At 34.8% G+C, this 19,759-nt stretch overlaps 2 protein-coding genes across 6 annotated transcripts in view; both read right to left on the bottom strand.

The window, feature by feature from the left end:
- Nucleotides 1-8,234: 8,234 nt before the first annotated feature.
- LOC132167446 (uncharacterized) overlaps nt 8,235-19,759 on the bottom strand; it is a 32,566-nt gene continuing 21,041 nt past the window's right edge. The window contains exons 1-6 of one of the 2 annotated variants that reach the window (XM_059578431.2): nt 11,400-11,489; nt 10,983-11,114; nt 10,745-10,858; nt 10,329-10,513; nt 8,731-8,839; nt 8,235-8,629 (exon numbers count right to left, since the gene is read on the bottom strand). In XM_059578431.2, the coding sequence (XP_059434414.2) occupies nt 8,591-8,629; nt 8,731-8,839; nt 10,329-10,513; nt 10,745-10,858; nt 10,983-11,057 (522 nt within the window). In that variant the 5' untranslated portion in view covers nt 11,058-11,114; nt 11,400-11,489 and the 3' untranslated portion in view covers nt 8,235-8,590. Of the gene's footprint in view, nt 8,630-8,730; nt 8,840-10,328; nt 10,514-10,744; nt 10,859-10,982; nt 11,115-11,399; nt 11,495-19,759 lie in introns of those variants that run through there. The other variant, XM_088513018.1, reaches the window with a different exon arrangement.
- On the bottom strand, nt 11,572-17,184 carry LOC148587736 (uncharacterized). Of its 4 annotated transcripts, XM_088513023.1 has the most exons (7): nt 16,979-17,184; nt 14,390-14,414; nt 13,794-13,895; nt 13,560-13,697; nt 13,315-13,413; nt 11,796-12,289; nt 11,572-11,709 (listed from the first exon to the last, which is right to left on the bottom strand). In XM_088513023.1, exons 2-6 carry the CDS (start codon nt 14,411-14,413, stop codon nt 12,152-12,154), a joined length of 501 nt encoding a protein of 166 aa, XP_088369149.1. In that variant the 5' UTR covers nt 14,414; nt 16,979-17,184; the 3' UTR covers nt 11,572-11,709; nt 11,796-12,151. The 4 variants fall into 4 exon arrangements, with proteins under 4 accessions (XP_088369149.1, XP_088369151.1, XP_088369150.1 ...); XM_088513025.1 differs by lacking the exon at nt 14,390-14,414; XM_088513024.1 differs by lacking the exons at nt 14,390-14,414; nt 16,979-17,184 and having other exon boundaries at nt 11,796-13,214; nt 13,794-14,288.

Genomic DNA, 19,759 nt, shown 5'->3' with positions numbered 1-19,759 from the left:
TAAAAACAAAAAACAAGAATTCAAAAAAAGAAACGATTTATATATAGACAACATCAATCAGTGGGGGAGCCAAGATTTTAAATTAGAGAGGTCAAAATTAAACAAAAATTGATTATAAAAGATAATTAAAAATATATGTATGTTATTCGAATTTGGTATCTATCATTAGGGAGGTAATAAAAAATTGTTATTTTTAAGCAATGATTTACTGGCTGATTTATTAAATCTATCTCGACAAGAGCTCGTTTAAAATTTGAATGGAGATCAATAAAATCATTTATGTTCTCCATAACCTTAGTGAATTACAATTATATATTTAATACAATTAAATATGTAACAAAAACTATATATATTCATAAAAAATTAATTTATATTAAGCAATTTAAATATAAAACTGTACACAATTTTATTATTTAATAATAAATTAATAAAAAAATTTGATTACCTACCTGGAATTTTTCTAGAAAAAAAAATAGTAAAAAAAAAAGGCTGCCTTTATGCTCAGTTTTAGATGGTTTTTTCAGTACTCACCTCTTTGGAAAAGTTATTATTATTTTTTAATTTATTATTATTTAATAATAAATCTTCTGGAATACTCAATACAAATCATTATTTATATTGATTTGAGGTTCTTGCATTTATCCTTTATCCATCTCACCACTGCATGCACCTTTTTTTTTTTTTTTTTAGGAAATGTTAGGTGTTCTTATAGTGTTTTTCTGATATCCTCCTCATTGTAATGTGACTTTTAAAATTATCATTGAATTTAATATTATCATTATTGACTTTTAATTTATTGGTGGTCTTAAAAACCACATCACAATTGGAAGGACATTAGGAGAACACTAGAAGAATACCTAGCATTTTTTTTTTAAAAAAAAAAGCATATGATTTAATAAATTGATGTGGTGTAAAACTTATTTTTTATGGTATCCAATTATAAGGTAACACATCAGCTAAGATTAGTGTGTTGTTTGATTCTCCCTAAGAAACAAACGTCGTTTATTTGCTATGTAGTTCTAAATTAACGCCGTTTACTTTGAAAAAGAAAATAAAAGGCACACTCTCTCTGTTTTGTGATTTTTTTACCTTCTTCCTCTTGTAAATTTGCAATGAATTTTGACACATGATCGATGAACTACCACCCAATGGGAGGGGATTCTCTGATCGATGAACTGCCAACGATCGTGCCTCGGGCAACAAAAAGCCATTAAACTTTTTTCCTTTTTTATTTTTAACTATTTTTTATTTACTTGCATTGACGTGGACACTTGATTCCTGTCGAATCTTATCAACACCTGGGCTCTATTTTGTTGTCTTCAGGTGGGACCCTCTTTATCATAAGAAAAGTTTATCGCTCTAGGATTAGGTGATTATAGGCATTTAGGCATAGTAGTGATAGCCTCAGCTACGGCCATGATGATGAATCTATCATTTTGAAAAAAAACAAATATCTCTCTGGACACGACACGTGGCGGTTAACTACTGACTTGGTTTTATATTGACCGTTTTCCCCTCTTCTTTTGTGCTTTTTTCTCTTTTATTTGAAGGTAATTGTGACTTTTTCTCTTTTTATTATTAATATTAATAATATTAATACTAAGCACGAAATACGGGGCATTTGGTCATTAAAAAAATGCAACTCACAAGTTTCAGTGAAACGAAGCGTTTTTGTTATCTTCTTCATTACTAAATGTTTAAACGACGCCGTGTATCATCTTCTTCATTGTCATATATTATAGTATGAGTAGTGCATGCGTTTGGTTCATTATTTCTGACGCAATTTCCTTGAACACAACCTAGAGGGAAGCTTGTTTTCAAAAACGGATACTCACAAAAGGAGAAATGCGAGAGCAACACAACTAGGAGGGAAGCTCAAAGAAGAAATGTGAGAGCAACACAACGTGGAGGAAGCTCGTTTTCAAAAATTGATACTCACAAAAGAAGAAATGTGATGGAGAAATCAAACAGTCTTTCCACCTTAACATCTCGGTCTCTTTCAAGGTAAAAACCTCTTCTTCACTCTATAAATAGGTATCCTTTCTTATACGATGCAAATCAACCGAACACCCTTGCTTCCTAGTTCCTCCCACTCCCTTTCCCGCTGTTAAGAATATTATGCTAGGGTTATTTACTTGTTAGTTACTTCCTTAAGTATTATTAGTCTACTAGGTTTACCTTTCCTTAGTCTATTAGGTTACTTGTCTCTCTATAATTAGAGGCATCTATATTGATTATCATAACAGAATATTAATACAATGTAGTCTATTGTGTGCTTTCACTCTTCCTATTATTCTTCTGCTCTTCTATATCTCTCAATTATTCCAACATGCTAACAAAGCATTCTAACATAGTATCAGAGCTACTTTTCTGTGGCCTTCAATAAACGTATTTTTTAGTGTTTTCCATTTGTCGAATTTTAATCTCATTGCCCTACATCAAGCGCTACCAAAATTTCAGCTGCCCATAGTCTCAATATCGTGCCAGCCTATAGATCTGGATCAGCCATCGGCCTTCCGCCATACGCCTCTACCAGTTTCTACCTGCACCGCCATTGCCCTTGCAGGAGTTACACGCTCCTGCCGTCGCCGACAGTTCAGACGCCGCCAAGTATAGATCCAAAGAGATCTAAAGCGTCCAAGCTTCCGTGGTGGCGCCCGCACGTGCCACTAGAAGGTTCTGTCCGTCAGTAAACGCGCCTCCACGCGAGTCCCAAGAGCAGTTCATGCGCCGGCAAGACTCGCCTCAGAATCTGTCCATTCTGTTATGCACCACCACACAGCGCCGATCACCTCGGTAATAGCGCCAATTGATAGATCAAGGCCAAATGAGTCTAAAGCCATCAAGCACAGCCTCATCGGAGTCTGCATGTGCCCTTATGCGTCGGTAGAAGCTCCTGCGAGTGCACCACACACACCAGCACATCTCTTCTTCTCCTGTCAGCCACGTGTGAACGTCTCAACGTGCCACGTCAGCCCTATCGCCACGTCAGCCGTAGGCAATGTCATCTAGCGCCACATTAGTGCCTCTACCACGTCATCAGATCTGCCACGTCAGCTTCATTGCCATTGCAGCACATCGGCCACATTAGCACCTTGGCATGGTTAACTTTTCTTTCGTTGACTTTTGAATTTGACTTTCTACAGTGCTGACCATTGACTTTTACCGGACTCAAAGTTGACCAGGTGTTTTTCACTCAATTTTTCGTCCTGATTTCAAATTTGTGGTCTATTTTTACTTTTGGTATCTCTATTTGGTAGAAAAAAATATTCTTCTCTAAATTTAGGCATTTGTTTTATGCTGTTCAAGTCGGTTTATGCATTATTCAATTTGATTCCACAGCCTTTTTCTTTGGCGCAGTTCAATCCGATTCATTTTTCTTGCGGTAGGCACTTTCGGGTCAGACCAATCTTTCCTCAAGTCCATGGGTTTTCGGGGCCAAAGAAGCCCCTTTCAACCGGCCCACTTATGCCATGTCAAATGCCGTCATCACTGGTCACTACATTCTCTCCTAGGCCATTGATCCATTACTAGTGAAAAATTTTTGGGTCAGACTTTTCAACCATCCAAGGGTTTCAGGCATGATTAGCTTCTTCAACCGGCCATTTTTCTCCCTACTTAGCTTAGCCGACCAAGCAAGACGGTCTACTAGTTAGAATTTTTGGGTCAGATTTTAGCTCAGCCGACCAGGCAAGATAGTCCAAGGGTTTCAGGCATGATTAGCCTCTTCAACCAGCCCTGCTTATCTCGGCTAACCAGGCGAGACGGTCTACTAGGTTTCAGGCATGATTAGCTTCTTCAACCGGCCCTTTTTCTCCCTACTTAGCTTAGCCGACCAGGCAAGACGGTCTACTAGTTAGAATTTTTGGGTCATACTTTAGCTCAGCCGACCAGGCAAGATAGTCCAAGGGTTTCAGGCATGATTAGCCTCTTCAACTGGCCCTGCTTATCTCGGCTAACCGAGACAGTCTACTAGTTAGAATTTTTTGGTCAAACTTTAGCTCAACCGACCAGGCGAGACGGTCCAAGGGTTACGGGCCAAACAAGCCCCTTTTAACTGGCCCTGCTTTCTCTCTGCTCGACCAAAAGAGGCCAGCTTCTTCATTACTAGTATATGGTTTTCAAGTCAAATTACAACCAAGTGAACCAAGCTCCAGCTTAAATGCATTGCTCAATTCAAGTAGAATCCACCGGTCTCTAGCAACTTTTATGGCGTAAATCGGCAACTCTTTCGGCACAAGCAACTTTTCGGCGAATTCATTTTTCTTTCCCTTTTCTTTTACCCTTACACATTGAGTTTGAGAGGATGTTAAAATTATTATGTTAGGGTTATTTATTTGTTATTTACTTCCTTAGGTATTATTAGTCTACTAGGTTTACCTTTCCTTAGTCTATTAGGTTACTTGCCTCTCTATAAATAGAGACCTTTGTATTCATTATCATAACAGAATATCAATACAATGTAGTCTATTGTGTACTTCTGCTCTTCTATATCTCTCCATTATTCAACATGCTATCAAAGCATTCTAACACCTGTAACAATGGATTATGTGAATTTCGTATGTCCTGTGAACGCTACCAACGTGCAGCGACTGTTACGTGTTCTTTTTCAAAACGAGTTAACACCAAGTTTTGGTTTAATTTTATTTTGCTATTTGTTAATTTTTATTTTATTTTATTTTTATTTAGTATTCTTTGAATTTTAGTACTCGATTGTCTGAAAAATAAAAAATGGAAAGTGAAAATCAAGAAGATTGAGGGCGGAACAATTATTACTGACAATGCCGGAGGTTTTGTCGGTTTAATCACTCTTGAATGTTTCGGGGCCACCTGATGGAGTTTCTTTTTGGCCATGGCTGGAAGGTTACAGCGGTAATGTTTTTTATTTATTTTATTTCTATGTTTTTTTTTTTTTTTTTAGAATTTTTATATAGAATTAATTAGTTTTTTTGGTATATTTTTTTTATCAAGAGAATGGAATTGTGTCAAAAGATATTGACTTCTCCGAACAATGGATGTATAACTTTAATGGGCACGCAGTGGTTGTCCAGATGCCTCTACCACTTTTACCGAGAGGAATGAATGAAAGTGTTTTAAGTTTTATTTTGTAATGGAAACATTCGGTATTTGTTGAAAAAGACAACAGAAAGATAATTGTGGAGAAGAAATTTGTATTTTTGATGTGTTTTGAATTGTACAATGGAATGGCCTATTTATAGTTGAATGAGGCCGTAAAAGAAAGGAAATACAATAATTACAAAATAATACAATAATTACAGAATAAATTAACTTGCAAGAAAACAATCTCTATAAGGAAATTAACTTGGCAACCAAGCCAAGAGTAGGGACCAAGCAAAGAGAAGATTCATAATATTCTAACAAGTGCCACAAGCGCTGTACACCACCGAGCCCATTGCCGATTAACCTCTATACTCCGAACAAAGCTCCATTGCCGAAGAACATCCGATCCTATACAGGGGTAACATTCTCTCTCCATATCTGTTTTTTCTTCCTATTTCTTCTTTCTTTCTTTTTTTTTTTTAAAAAAAAAAAAATTTGAAATTAGAGACATGTTTATGTATAGCTTCCTAGCAACTGATAATATGTTGTGAGTGGCATCGATGATTATGATCATAAGCAATGCTATTAATCGTAATATGTTCCTTTAGCTCCTTTTGTTTGTTTGTTTATGTTTGTGTTTTTTTTTTTTCATTGATTGAATTTTTAATTTGTGGGACAAGAATTTAATTGAAGCCGTAATCTATCTGTATTGAATTTGTGTGAGAGAGATAAAAGTGGGAAAGTTAGGATTTTTATTGAATATTTTGAATCAGTATTACAGTATAAAGGACACTATGAAATTTTTATTTCTTTTTTTTAAGCATTTGATTTGTCTTTTTTTTTTCTTCTTTTTTTTTACTTTTAACTGTTCATCTGATTGTTGTACTGTATTAATTTTTTTTTTATTTGCGAATTTTTTATAATAATTAAAAATCTCTTTCAAAAATTTGCAGCCTGTTGGGGATGGCTGAAGAGCACAAGCTTCCGAATTGGGATGTTGAGATTATGAAGGATCTCATGATTCCACCTGGCAAGAGCTCCTCATTTCTCATCTAACTATAACCATCTAAGAGTGGAGCTTGATGGACAAGAAATGACAACTATATAGAAAGTTTCATTGTGCATCTGCTACATTGAATAGTAGCCTCTGCGGAAGGTGGTTTTAGATATTTCTCGTTGGTATTATCTTGTATAAACACTAATTTTGAATGCTCAAATGTTGAATTGGTTTTACTTAACTGACAAGATAATGATCGGCCATTCTTTAAGAAAGTGTCCCAGTGGTTTTCAAAAGAAAGAAATTGAATGACTGCTTCTAACAAATGCTTGTGGAAACAGTTTGTAAATAACTTTCTGATATAAACATAAATGGGAAGTTGATCGCATCTTCCTCGTGACTCGACTCGTGAGAGATGTAGATAATCATGAATTAGAAAAAGAAAATAAAGAAAATTCAATCCTCAGACTTGAGACATTCATCAACTACACGTGAATTACATGATTTACTCACAACCACAAACACTGTATTCGCAAGACCACACAACTCTCTTTCTTTTGATAAGTTCAATTAAGCTTTAAAAACTTCCAAACCTATAAATACAAGGTCAAGAAGAAGTATGTCTTTAGCCTCCAATAACTTCATGAGGCATAATCACATTGTAGACTCTTAGGTCTATCTCATATTCTCATCTTTGTATTCGGAAAGATAATAACACAGGTAATGGCCTCTCACCCATTAACTTTATTTTATTGAATGTGGCCAATTGTTAGCCTTTGATTGTTTTCTTTTTAAAAAAACCTTGGCCGTGAACCGGCTTGTATCTAGTTGGAGAAGATCCGGATCCCCAAAACAACAGGATTACACTACTTCATTAAAAACTAAAGTCGCAACAACTAATTAAGGTTAGTTTTCACAAATTATAATAGAAATTTTCAAATTCATATTTAACTTTTTACCTTAACAGATGATTTAGTTTAAAATGACACATCTAAATAAAAATATTATAAAGTTTTAAAAATCTCAAATGAATTTGAAATGAGAAAAATAATGGAAATATATATTCATCTCATCTTATAATATTACTAACAAGAAGTACAATACAATAACAAATGTGGGAGTTTTCTCATATGTATATTGAAGTTCACATTGATCTAAAGCCATTTATTATTAAATTTAAAATATTTGTGTATAATATATTGCATTTTATCCTTACGACAAATAAATTCTCTCGTCATATTATTTAAATGCATTACTGGAAGAACAAGAGGAAATTAAGCATAGTGTAAACCCCTAAGACGATAGTTATTTTATAATCAAAGTATGTGCCTCCACTAATAGTGGCTTGTAATTGAAAGTGATCAAAAAAAAAAACTTTCAGAAATGAAATGTGATCAAATCAGCAACATCAAAGTAAATTTTGGAATCAGAAACGTTGAAATAGGATAATAAAAGGTTCCACCTAGCTCTCACTATAGACTATAGTGATCACTATAAATTAAAGGAAAACCCAAATTTGATACACTACATCCTCAAATTTATGCACAGGTATATAACTGGACCAGAATGTTTGTGAGAGATTATTCATTGTTCAGGAAATACCACCAGGACCTTACCTTCCCAGCAAATAAGTCAACTAAACACCAACACAAATCGTAAGTCTCATAAATAAAACTATGATAAAAAACAAACGACATCAATTGAGCACATCACTGGACCAAGACAAAGCCTGCAAGGGCAGCTAACCCCTAAAATCATGAAACCATTCATGTTTCAATATTCTCTTCACTATGAACTAATCACACCAAAACTTAATCCAGAAGCATACAACATCAAGAACAGGGACAGGTTTGAACTCTAATAAAACCAACAGATCTAGGCACGCAACCCAAAGATATTTTAAGTACCATAAATGCAAGTAAGATCCGGCTTGAACTGAGTCAAGGAATATATATCTAGAGCTGTAAAGATATCTCAGGCCACTAGGGATAAATTAATTTTCTTCTACAACAGTGGAACAATGTGTAGTGTTTGTCCATTGAAGAAACTATTGATCCCAAAGGAATAACAGATCTGTGCACACATTCTTCTACTCTAGTATGAAACATGGCGAATGGCAAACCGATTGAAGAAGGGGGGGGGGGGGGGGGGGGGGGGGGGAATAGGAGTCAAGTGCTCAGTCTAAAAAGTTTCTTTCAGCAAAGAAGCTCACAAAAACCAAGTGCATACACAAGATGCAATATATGCCTGGGAACTACAGGACTTGACCCTTGTTCCCATGATATTACACATATCAAAGTATACCATAATAATGTCAACAGTCCCCCACCACAAGGAATACTAAAGATGCTTAAACAACCAGATGAGAAGCAAGACATTGAATAGTCGCTGGAATTTCAAGCACAAATATTACCTTCACTTCTAGAGAAAATGTTGGGACTTTTCTAAACACGTCTCTCAAACTTCCGCGCACATAAACATCAAATCCTTGGCCTTCCCTAATCATATGTTTACCTACAAACCCATCAATCCCTACAGACATGTTGATCCCCATAATCCGCAATAATGCTCCTGTGAACAATAGACAATAGTTAAGTAACTTTAGAATTGCAATACCTAGGAAATAAATAATATATATATATATATATATATATATATATATATATATATACCTCGGCGTGTAAAACATCAATATGGACAGCCGAAGGATCTTTCTTTGGGCTGCCATGCCAACTAAATTCATTTGTCACCTGCAGCTGGCCCAGATCAAGTTGAATGAAACTGCAAAATATCAAAAGATAACACTCAACAACTAAACATCAAACACATTAAGTTTAGAAAACTTAATATCCCTTCAAAAAGCAAGAAAAGCAGGAATGTCTTTGTTTTTTTCAATAGGTAATATCAATTTATATAATAGTGCAAAGGGGCGCAACTCATGTAAACAGAAAGTAAACAATAGAGCCCACATATACAATAGCTTTTAAGCTGAAAAATGAAGCACAAAAAGCAGGAATGTCTCTGCCCACAAACTTTTTTTTTTTTTGAAAAGAGGAAAAAAAAAGGGGTTTCATAACCAAATAAATCCATACAACAAAAGTTTAGTACCACTATAAGTTGTAGCCTAAGTTTAAATTTCAAATAATAAATAATAATAATAATAATTAAGGAGTATGGTGAGAAAGTAGTTTACAACAATTTCACAAACCATGCTCCTTCGATAAACTAAAATGTGATTATCCATAATCTTTCAGAAAAGAACTATGTTTATGTATACGGTCATTCAGCAAAATTAGACCTATAAGAGTGCATTTCGATGAAAAAGTGTAGGAACTTGGGAATTTCATGGTTGGGTCATTAGGAAAGGACTTTCCAAAATCTTGGAGGAATTTGAGTATGAACAAGCAATCAAACGGTTGCAGCAATCAAACCACGAAAAGAAGGGTGGCTATGGAAAGCACAATCCCACCAATCAAAACTATGAAAAAGAGGGGTGGCTCTTTCCAAATCATTCACACAAGGAAGTAGTGGTTGCCTACCCTGTCACTGCCATCATGACCAAGGCCACCATTATTATACCACCACCAACATTGCCACTACCACCAGAACACTGCTGATGCTGCTATCATAGTCAATACCATCATCACTGCCACTAACCATTACTAATACCAATGCTACACAGCAAACACCCACCATCTCGCTGCCAACACCACCACCATTACCAATGCAACAACAACCCCACCACCATCACAACACTACTCCAAACTTGACCCCATCATTCATGGCTGCAGCAGCCACACCACCGCCACCCATAACGTAGCAGCCGCCATCTATCACCACCACTGCCACTTCATATTCTAGCCGCTGCCATCAACATCACCAAAACTACCAATGCAATGCCACCACATCCACCACCAATTTATTGCCACCCCATTCCTGTCAGCAACATCACCACCACATATCTCACCAATACCATTGTCATCACCACCAACACCACAGTCCTTACGAGAAAAACTTCCATGTCATTCCAATTCACCTAACCTAAAGTATTCATTAAAATTTTCATGTGAGACATTTCCTAACCTTGGAACTAATACCCCTCCCTCTGAAATTCCAAGGTTCCAAACAGTCTCATAAAAAATACTACCTAGAAGTCTATCAAATCAGCACTATATAAGAACTAATGTGCAGATCTACAGGCTCGTTGTAATCATCCAACAAAAAAAAAGAAAAAAAAAAAAGAGAGAGAGAGAGAAGAAGATCTACAGACTCTTTGCTTGTTGAATTTCTCGGAATGATGATCATTGGTGTGTCAAGTGAAAGGTCCAGCTTTAAAGCAGCAGCTCCATCAATCTCGTATTTCTGAATCAACCACTCAAAGTCTCCAACTTTATCAACAAGTTTGATAGCTTCTTCAGTATGTGGGGTAGCAAGTTCCATAAAGTACGTTGTTATCTGCAGAAAACATGTCTCCATAAAATTTTCTTGTATTAAATACAGCAAGTATCGTAAATTAAAAATTAAAATTAAGGAAAACATTTGTGCTAAGAATTTAAAAGAATTAGAAACCATGAGAATCTTGAATGTCTATCAATTAAACAGTTTTAAGAATGGTTAACACTGCTGAACAAGTAACAAAACCACGCTAACTCAACATAAATAATCACCGGAAGTTTTGAAATGTACCTCCTGAACAAACCTATAGAGGAAAACAATGCGAACAGCAGAAAGTCGGCCACACAAGCTGTAATCATATCCTTCATAATCATCATCTTCAACACTATAAGAATTGAATTTGAACTGGAAAAGAAAATGAAAGAAAAATTATCTGACAACAATAAAAGGAGTATAATATAAATATAGAAGAACAAAACCAATGAAGCCTGCAATGCATCAGTTGCTCATCAAAGAGAGGATAATGGACCTTAATAAGAGATTCAACCCCCGGATTACGTATATCACAAAGCCAACCCCAACCGTGATCTGTTCCAAGAGACATATCACTGAGTCTAAGATTTCCTTACGTGCCTTCAATGGAAAGAGAACTTGGGTGGACCTTTATTAAAAAAACAAAAACAAAAAAAATTATTCAAGTCAGAAGAATATGGTATAGATGAGAACAGAGATCTTAAATATATATATCCCCAAACTACAAATGAAATTTTGATAAAGCAATGGAGAAAAAACGTAAGAATAGAAACAAAAAAAAAAAAATACAGTTGGGCCGCATCCACATTATCATCGATAGTTATGAAGTTCACAGAAAGAATTAATGTTTAACAATATTAAAACAGAATAAAGAAACACTGAAGGAAGTCGCCAATAACAAGATTTGCGTTACCTTAATATCCAACAGGAAACTTTCTTGTACAAACATGGCAAGCTGGGAACCATCCTCCTTGTTAAGATACACGGAGACACTGTCAACATTCATACCTAAGAAAAATACCACACGACCTTTACCGTAACCCAGCAACCCTTTGACACGTCCTGTATCTTCAGTCTTCTCTTTCTTCATCCTCTAAAGTTTTTCTTATGTCACTGCCACTTACCGCATAATTCACATAGCTTATATCCAAGCCAAAACCAATTAAAGCAACAAGGGTGGGTCTGTTGCAAAAGAATTCTAGTTTGGACATGCGAATACTCATCTGAAAATTTTAAATTGAAAAGATTAGTGTAGCAAACTAATGTTGTTAGGTCTAGACTTCACGTGCAAGATGCTTGGCTTAGGTACCTGTATATCTACCCCATTATAATAACCCGAGCCAGAACTCCTTGTCAAGAAGTTAACACATACAATCATGCATACAAAATCTGAATTATCAGTACCCTCTGCCTCATAAAAGATCTCACCGGAAATGCCCTTTCCCTTGGCCAAATCTTTTTCATGAGAAAAGGCTTCAGAAGACTCAAACCCAGGGTCATTGATGTCCCCCATCATTCCACAATGAGCTATATTTTTTGTGAATAAATGCCTGTTTCCGATAAAGACATAAAATCTGGCAAAGCATCCTTGAAAACTTCGTAATCCTCAGGAAGAACAATAGACATCTCCCTTGCATGAGGATCAAATGTGCCAGTGGAAGCAAATCATTCGCCATTCTTCTGCACAGAGCAAGCTAAATACTGCGGACATGAAGACAGACAACCTTGAAGCTCATCTTTAATCTTCAAGGAGTGCAACTTCATCTTGACTGTTAGGTCACCCCCCAAACATATTATGTTAACCTGTAAAACAAAAATGGCCTAAATGTTCAATTGAAAAAATATACATGATAATTGAAGAACCAGCTGTAACTGTATACGATTTAACAAGAAGTTTTTCCAGAGAGAAATAGTTAAATGGTAAGTCAAAACCGAACGTCTGTACTTCAAAAGGGAACATACAAAACCATTCGTATACATCAACTATCAACTATAAGGCTGACAAATGTTTAGAAGATATCCACATGGACAGACACACACAAGCTTAGGCTACAGATAAGAACTTCAATCGAAACATCAACAAAGGATTTCTGACATTCTCAAATCACCCAAATAAATCGAGCCGATGGGTTATTTTCAAAAGTTGACAGGGCAGGTATGGGAAAGGAAAACCCAAAATCTCAATCCTGTTACCAAGGGAGCTCTCCCCAAAAACATGCAAAAGCCAGTGTTCTCAGGCAGATACAAATCAATTTGAGATAATGTGGTAATGGATATTGTACATGTCCCAATGGTAAGAAAATCCACGTGCCCCCATGCACTGTCACAAAAGGCTGGCTTGGTGGTCAAATAGGGAAGCCTATACTGAGGAATCAAGTCCCTGTTTTTCTCCTATTACAGTTCAATGTAGGATGGGGCTATTCTGTTCTCTCGCAGTATTGGTACTTAGCTTGCAAAACAATGTTACTTGTTGTCTAGTATGACTTCCACAATTTTGGAATTCAGTGAAACAATAAAATATAGCTCAATATAAATAGGACTGCTGCTCTCTAATAAAAATTGAAACGTAGAGCTCAGAAACTGGACTACACTCTGCCATTAATATATTTAACGTAAGACTCTAGAACAATGGGAGATCTCCCAGATCCAGTTCCCAGATGTTCTCCTATTGAAAATTGAAAGTGACTTATTTCCTCTGACTGCCCTGTGTCACTTCAGCCAAGCTAGGCTACATAATTGAGAAGAAAAAAACATTATTCCAATTAAAAATTTCCGAATTTGTCGGCAGACGCAAAAATTGTAATAGAAAAGAAAGTAGCTACACAAACCTTTCCCCCACCAGCCAGAACCTCAAGAATTAGAGTCTCATCAACTTCATCTCCGATCAGCATAATTATATGACATACCAAATTGCACAATCTGTAAGCCTTGGAAGCAATGAGAACAAGGAAAAGTAGTAAAGAATTTGCTAAAATAACCTAAATCATGAATTAGGTGAAGACCCTAAAGATACTTTGACAAGATTGAGGTTTCAAATCTATCAAACATTATAACTAAGAGCACCAAGTCTAACCTTTCCATATATAAATAACTTTGTTTCTACCAATGCCCCATTAATAACAAGGTCAGCAGTTTTCAAACTTGTATAACGTTCACCAAACTCAGCTCGACAATCACTTCTTTCTCCAAGTACATCAACCGATGGAGGCGCCTACATGCAGCATAAATACAAAATTACCTTTTCAGTAATAAGCCACATGAGGATGAATGATGGAAAGCGTAATAAAAAAATGATTTTAGATCATACAGATGCTTGATATGTGGCCTGTATAAGTCCTTTCAACCAAGTGACCATTTCCTCCTCCTCATCATGAAACCCTACAACCCATGTACAAGAAGATTCCAAAGCCTGGAAAAATATGTTAAACGTAAGTTTTTCACATGCATAGAAGAAAACAAATCCCAGCTCCATGCACAAAAATAGAGCAAATAATAGGTACAATGAATTGTTTTACGACCCGACAATTAGTCTTTCACTATGTATTTAAGCATGCTAAAATTTCAGAACATATATGCTCCTGAAATACCTGATATATCGTCTACTTGCTAAAATATTAAATTTCCACCAAAAAAATAATCTCTATAAATTGAAATTTCCAGGTAAGTCAAATTAATCAAAATCAGCATCAACTGTTGCCCAAAAAATATAAATTCTACTAAAATGGCTAAATTTAAGGAAGATGGGCAAATAAATGAGTAATGTGGACTAAGAATGTTTTAGAAATAATAAGCATTTCTATATGCTTTTTTTTTGGGGGGGGGGGGGGGGGGGGGGGGGGGGGAGGGGGGGGGGGAGGGGCCATCAAGACAAAATGGTGAACCACCAATATTTGTCGGAGTAACCTCATGCACTTGTCTGCCAGCCATGCTGAAAAATCCCGAAAATGAGATAGGTATAAGATAAAAGTTGAAACAAGAAGAAGAAGAAGAAAATTGTTTTACTCCACCAAATTTCTTCATACATTTACATGGGTTTAAATAGAACAGAATACAAAATATTATGGAATGGTATTTACTGCAGATTACAATCAGAAATAATAGGAATAAAAAGGGGCAAGCAAATCATAGAGAATCACAGCATATCAGAAGTTTCCATCTTCAACACTCCCCCTCAAGCTAAGGCAAAGATATCTTGCATGCCCAGCTTGCATAAGGTTGAATGAAAAACAATATTAAACACTCCCTTCCTCAAAATATCCGCAAATTGTTCCCATGTCTTCACATATGGCCTGCAGATTACACCCGCTCAAAGTTTTTTTTTAATAAAATGTTGGTCAATTTCAACATGCTTGGTTTTGTCACGTTGGACTAGAATGTGAGCAATATTAATTGCAGCTTTGTTGTCACAATACAGTCACTTAGAATCCTTAGAATCATACCCAATCCCTTTCAATAGAATCTTCAACCACAACATTTCACACACTCCATGAGTCATGGCTCTAAATTCCGCTTCCCACTAGATCTAGCAACCACTAATTGTTTCTTCCAATGCCATGTAAACAAATTACCTCCCACAAATGTGCAATAATATGTCATAGACCATCGATCCATAATAGATTCAACCCAATATGCATCTGTATAGGCTTCTACTTTCAAGTGCATATCGAGAAAACAACAATCCCTTACTTGGTGAGGATTTGAAGTAGCAAATCATTCGATAAACTGCTTCCATTATGAGGGTCACACAGCAAATACATAAATGGATTCACCACACTAATAACATATGCAACATCAGGAGAGGCGTGAGACTGATAGATCAACTGACCAACCAACCACAAATATCTACCTTTATCCACCACAGGACTCACTGTTTTCACCCAACTTAACCTTCACCTACAGTGGATTATCAATGGCTCTATATTTGAGCATGCTTGTTTCCTTAGAAAGATCAAGAATATATTTCCATTGGGAAATAAATATACCATGTTTCAACCTCAATACCTCAATGCCCAAAACATTAAAGAGGGACTATCCTAACGGTGAAGGTGTGTCCTCTATATATCTATAAGTATTCAAGAAGTATCAAATGCATGTTGAAATTTATAATTTTATTTCCAAATTTTTGCAAACGTTTTAGTGAGTATCACATATGTAGCTGGGATTATCCAAGTAGTATCATTGTAAGTTATAAATAGTGCTATAGTATATATGCCATTTCTAGATTTCAGAATTTGGCAGGCGATAAGTTGATTGTATGACCCAAAAACTATGCAACCAAGGTAAATTCTTCTTGACCTTTCACCTAAGCTTTTTAAAACCAATTAAGTATTGGCAGTGCAGGCTGCATTTACAAGAGCCTAAGCAAAGACTGAGCTAAGTGTACATAACTATTTACAGTGATTGAGAAGGCTATTTCCTTTTATTGCAATATAAATTAATGCAACAGAAACTTTGATGTGCATTCTCATTGCAACACTAAGCGGCAAAACTACCTAGGCACCTGATCCCACTCAAGTTCTCATAACAACTCAGTTCATTAATCTTTTTAATATCAGCTACCAATTAACCAACGCGGGTAAGCATTTGGGAGAACCCTATTTCACAATTTGAACTTTAGTATGAATTCTGATCCAAAATGCAAAATTTTCATAAGAGAAGGGAAATCTGCCCGTTGTTTCCACATATTCTATTCCATAAGGACCAACCACTTATCATCTTTACACGTACGTATTACACAACCTGGACATTTCAGCCACAATTCTCTTATCTTCTTCCCACAAGAGATACTCTTCACTTTTCAAAACTGCACCAATTTTAAATCTCTTGTCCTTTCTTGTCTTGCCATTCATTTACTCCAACATTCTCATTTTCGCTAAATGATTAATATTTGAAGTGTCTTTGAGCCAGAAAGTGTGATTGGACTTGCAATCTGCTAGTATAATTATCCTTTCCACTAAAATGTATTGGACTGGTCTTGACGAATTTTTGAAAAACAAAAACGTATAGCAACACTTGCAACTGGACGTTTAGTCCAAATTCAGCTTGAACTATTCTGAGTCAAGGAGTATTGGACTTTTAGGATCATTTTAACCTTCACGCCCTCTGCATGCACGCTAGTGTATCCAACGCAACTCAGGAGACACTTCCTATTACTCTACAATGTCTAAACATTTCAAACCCCACTAAATCAGTTCCTAATACTAACCTTGGCTCCGGCCTCAAATTCCCCACATAAGATTACGCTATGTCAACAAATAAAAAATGATAGCATATTTCAAAGTTAAAAGAAAATGGAACAATAGAAAGACATTGCCAAACAAACAAAAACTCCATAAAGACTTGGCAAATATCCAAACAACAACCATATCAAAAATCAACAAAAACAAATAATATACAATGCTGTAATTCAAGCTCTTCGTCAAATTTCACAAACTATCAAATGAAAATTCAAGCGAATCATCGTCAAACGAGAATTTATATTTAGAGCCGTACGTGAGCCTTCAATATGGTGACGAATCGAGCCGATTGGTACTATCGGCTAAAACATGAACGAGCTTACAACCCGATCAATCCACAAATCGACGACGATGGAGGTCCAAGAATCGCCATATAAGTCTCAGAATCCGCAGCAAAACTTTAGGGTTTGCCTGTTCAATGTCAAACGCTTTGTATTGCCGTGACCTGTAAACAGAAAGAGGCCAAGCGAAATGGACAGGTCTGGGCGTAAATGCGAGAAATAGAATAGCGAGGGAAGGACAAAAATACCCCGCGAAACTTGACGCATTTAAAAAAAGTGGAAAGTCAAAAATACCCCGCCAAACCTGACGTAATTTAAAATTTTGTAAAAATTACACGAAGGTGCCCGATCAGCTCCATGTGTCGTTGGTCCGTCTTTGGTCTTCTGTAATGAGGTTTACTTTTCTATTTTTAAAATAAAATAAACTTTAGCCCCTAATTATTATCATTACCCCTTCAAAACTTAAAAAAAAGCTGACCATCGCAATTCAAATTAGGCGGTACTAGCAACAGACATTTCTCTATTGCTTTCTAAATATCAGAAATGGTACAGTGCTATTCAATGTGTTAAAATTAAAAAGAGCTTTTTTTATATATTATTTTAATATAAATATTTTTTTTTCGTCTTTTTTACTTTTATTGGGATTATGTTAGAATTTTGTAAAAGATTAGAGGGTAAGAATGAAACTTGTATTTTGTAAATAAATAATATTTTAATAGTATAGAGAAATGTAAAGGAAGCTATTATGAAATATATTTATTTTATAAATTTAGAGAAATGTAAGGAAAGTTACTGTAAAGTATATTTTGTAAAAAGTAATTTTGTTTTCTAAACTTAAAAAAAATCAAAGAAAAGTTATTACTAGTGCTCTTGATATTTGTCATCAAAATATACGAAAAGAGAGGTCACGCGCACCACACATTTCCTCGTTTTCACTTTTTTCTCAAAATATTCCTTAAGGTATAAAAAAATAAAATTAATTAATAAATAACCACTTGAAAAAAAAAAAAAAACAAAAACAAAAAAGTTATAATTATAACCCATTTTTCATTTTGGGGCCACAATATGTGGAGAAGTTTGGTCACCCTTATTTTCTTAACGGAAAATCTAATTTTTTATTTTTATTTCATTCTTTTGTTTGTTATTTTTTAGCTATACTAGTAGGGATGGCACGTGCTTCATTCCATGTGTTCAATAATAATATAAGTAATTCATTACGTGACATTTAACATTAAAATCTTCCCTTTCCTCGTTTGAATAGAAAAAATAAAAAATAAAAACATTAAAATCTAAATATCTATAAAAAATTTTAATAACATAAATTTAATATCTAGTACTTAAACAAGTGCACAGTTAAATTCTTACACAAGTAAACTAATAGAATAAGATTACAAAAGTGAGTAGATATGATGTATAAATAATATTAAAAAAAAATCCTAAGTTATTACAAAAAAAATTACAAATTACAAAGACGAGCATTAGCAAAGCTCATCCATATGAAAATACTTAACAAATGTTGAAGAGGAAATATGTCCAAATATATTTCGTGGGTCCCTTTATTTATATTTATTTAGAGATGTGATATAATCACAATTCAAACCCAACTTTTAGACAAAATTTATCTTTCTCTATTTAGTTTGAGGCTTTCTCTCTCCTCCACAAACAGTTTTTTGTTTAAACTTAAGAGAAAAATTAGGTTAAAGTTAGGTTTAAGTTGTACCTTTATCATTTTCCATAACTCATTTTCTTTTTTATGTATAAGAAAAAGAGGTATGATACAAACGCAACAAAAAACCAACAAATACCCAACTTCTCTCCAACATGTCATTTTTATGAGGAAAAAAAAAATTGAAACATTCAAATTTTTTTTTTTTAAATAATAATAATACATAGGAGAGGAGTTGGATATTTGTTGGTTTTATGCTATAACTTTATCATTATTCAAAGAAAAATCACAAAACGTCACCAAACTATATTCAATATGATATAATTTGGTTTTTCAACAAATCATTCTAAAACCCATTTGAAAAATGTCAATAAAATACTTTTTAAGACAGTAGGCACTAGTACTCGGCCCGAGAGGTGCTTCACTTCATTTTAGTCCCTATCTCCTCACCATCTCTTCCTTTATCATTTTGATTTTTTTTTAAAAAAAATAAATAATAATAATAAATAAATAAATAAAGAGAGAAAAGATGGTAAATAGATGGTAGTTAGAATGAAAAAAAGAATATCTCTAGTGGGCCCCTATTGGACATGTTGTATTCTATATCACCAATTATGATTCCCAAGGGTTTTGGCTGAAGCTTGCACTGAATTGCAACTGTTCTTTTCAAAATTGTCCAAGTCTGTAAAAAAAAAAAAGAAAAAATCAGTTTCAAAATTAACATTTACCTGCCCCATCCTTTTGTGAGAAAAGTTCTCCAAAAGTTGCAATAAAATATCAGAATTAAGTTCATAATTTTTCTTTCTTTCAATTTGAGTATCCAAACTTCAGTATTTATACGAAAGCTTAGCAATAGCCACCAAAAAAACTTATTAATTACAGAGTTGTTTCAACTGCTGCCTTCAAATAGATGCATAACCATGCAAACTGTAAGTGAATTGTCTCCGGTATTAACGATGTGAAATTATTTAATAATTGTTAAAGTATTAATTAAATAATTAAATTTATTATTTTTATTAGCTTAATTTTTTTAGATAATCGGTAATTTAATATGGAATTAAAACTTTTTTTTTTATGAATAACTTTTAAG

The sequence above is a fragment of the Corylus avellana genome, chromosome 2 (assembly GCF_965113065.1).
Source record: "Corylus avellana chromosome 2, dhCorAvel1.hap1.2, whole genome shotgun sequence".
NCBI classification, from domain to species: domain Eukaryota; kingdom Viridiplantae; phylum Streptophyta; class Magnoliopsida; order Fagales; family Betulaceae; genus Corylus; species Corylus avellana.
The sequence above is the reverse complement of the archived record's forward strand: the minus strand, read 5'-3'. Positions and strand labels throughout refer to the sequence as shown.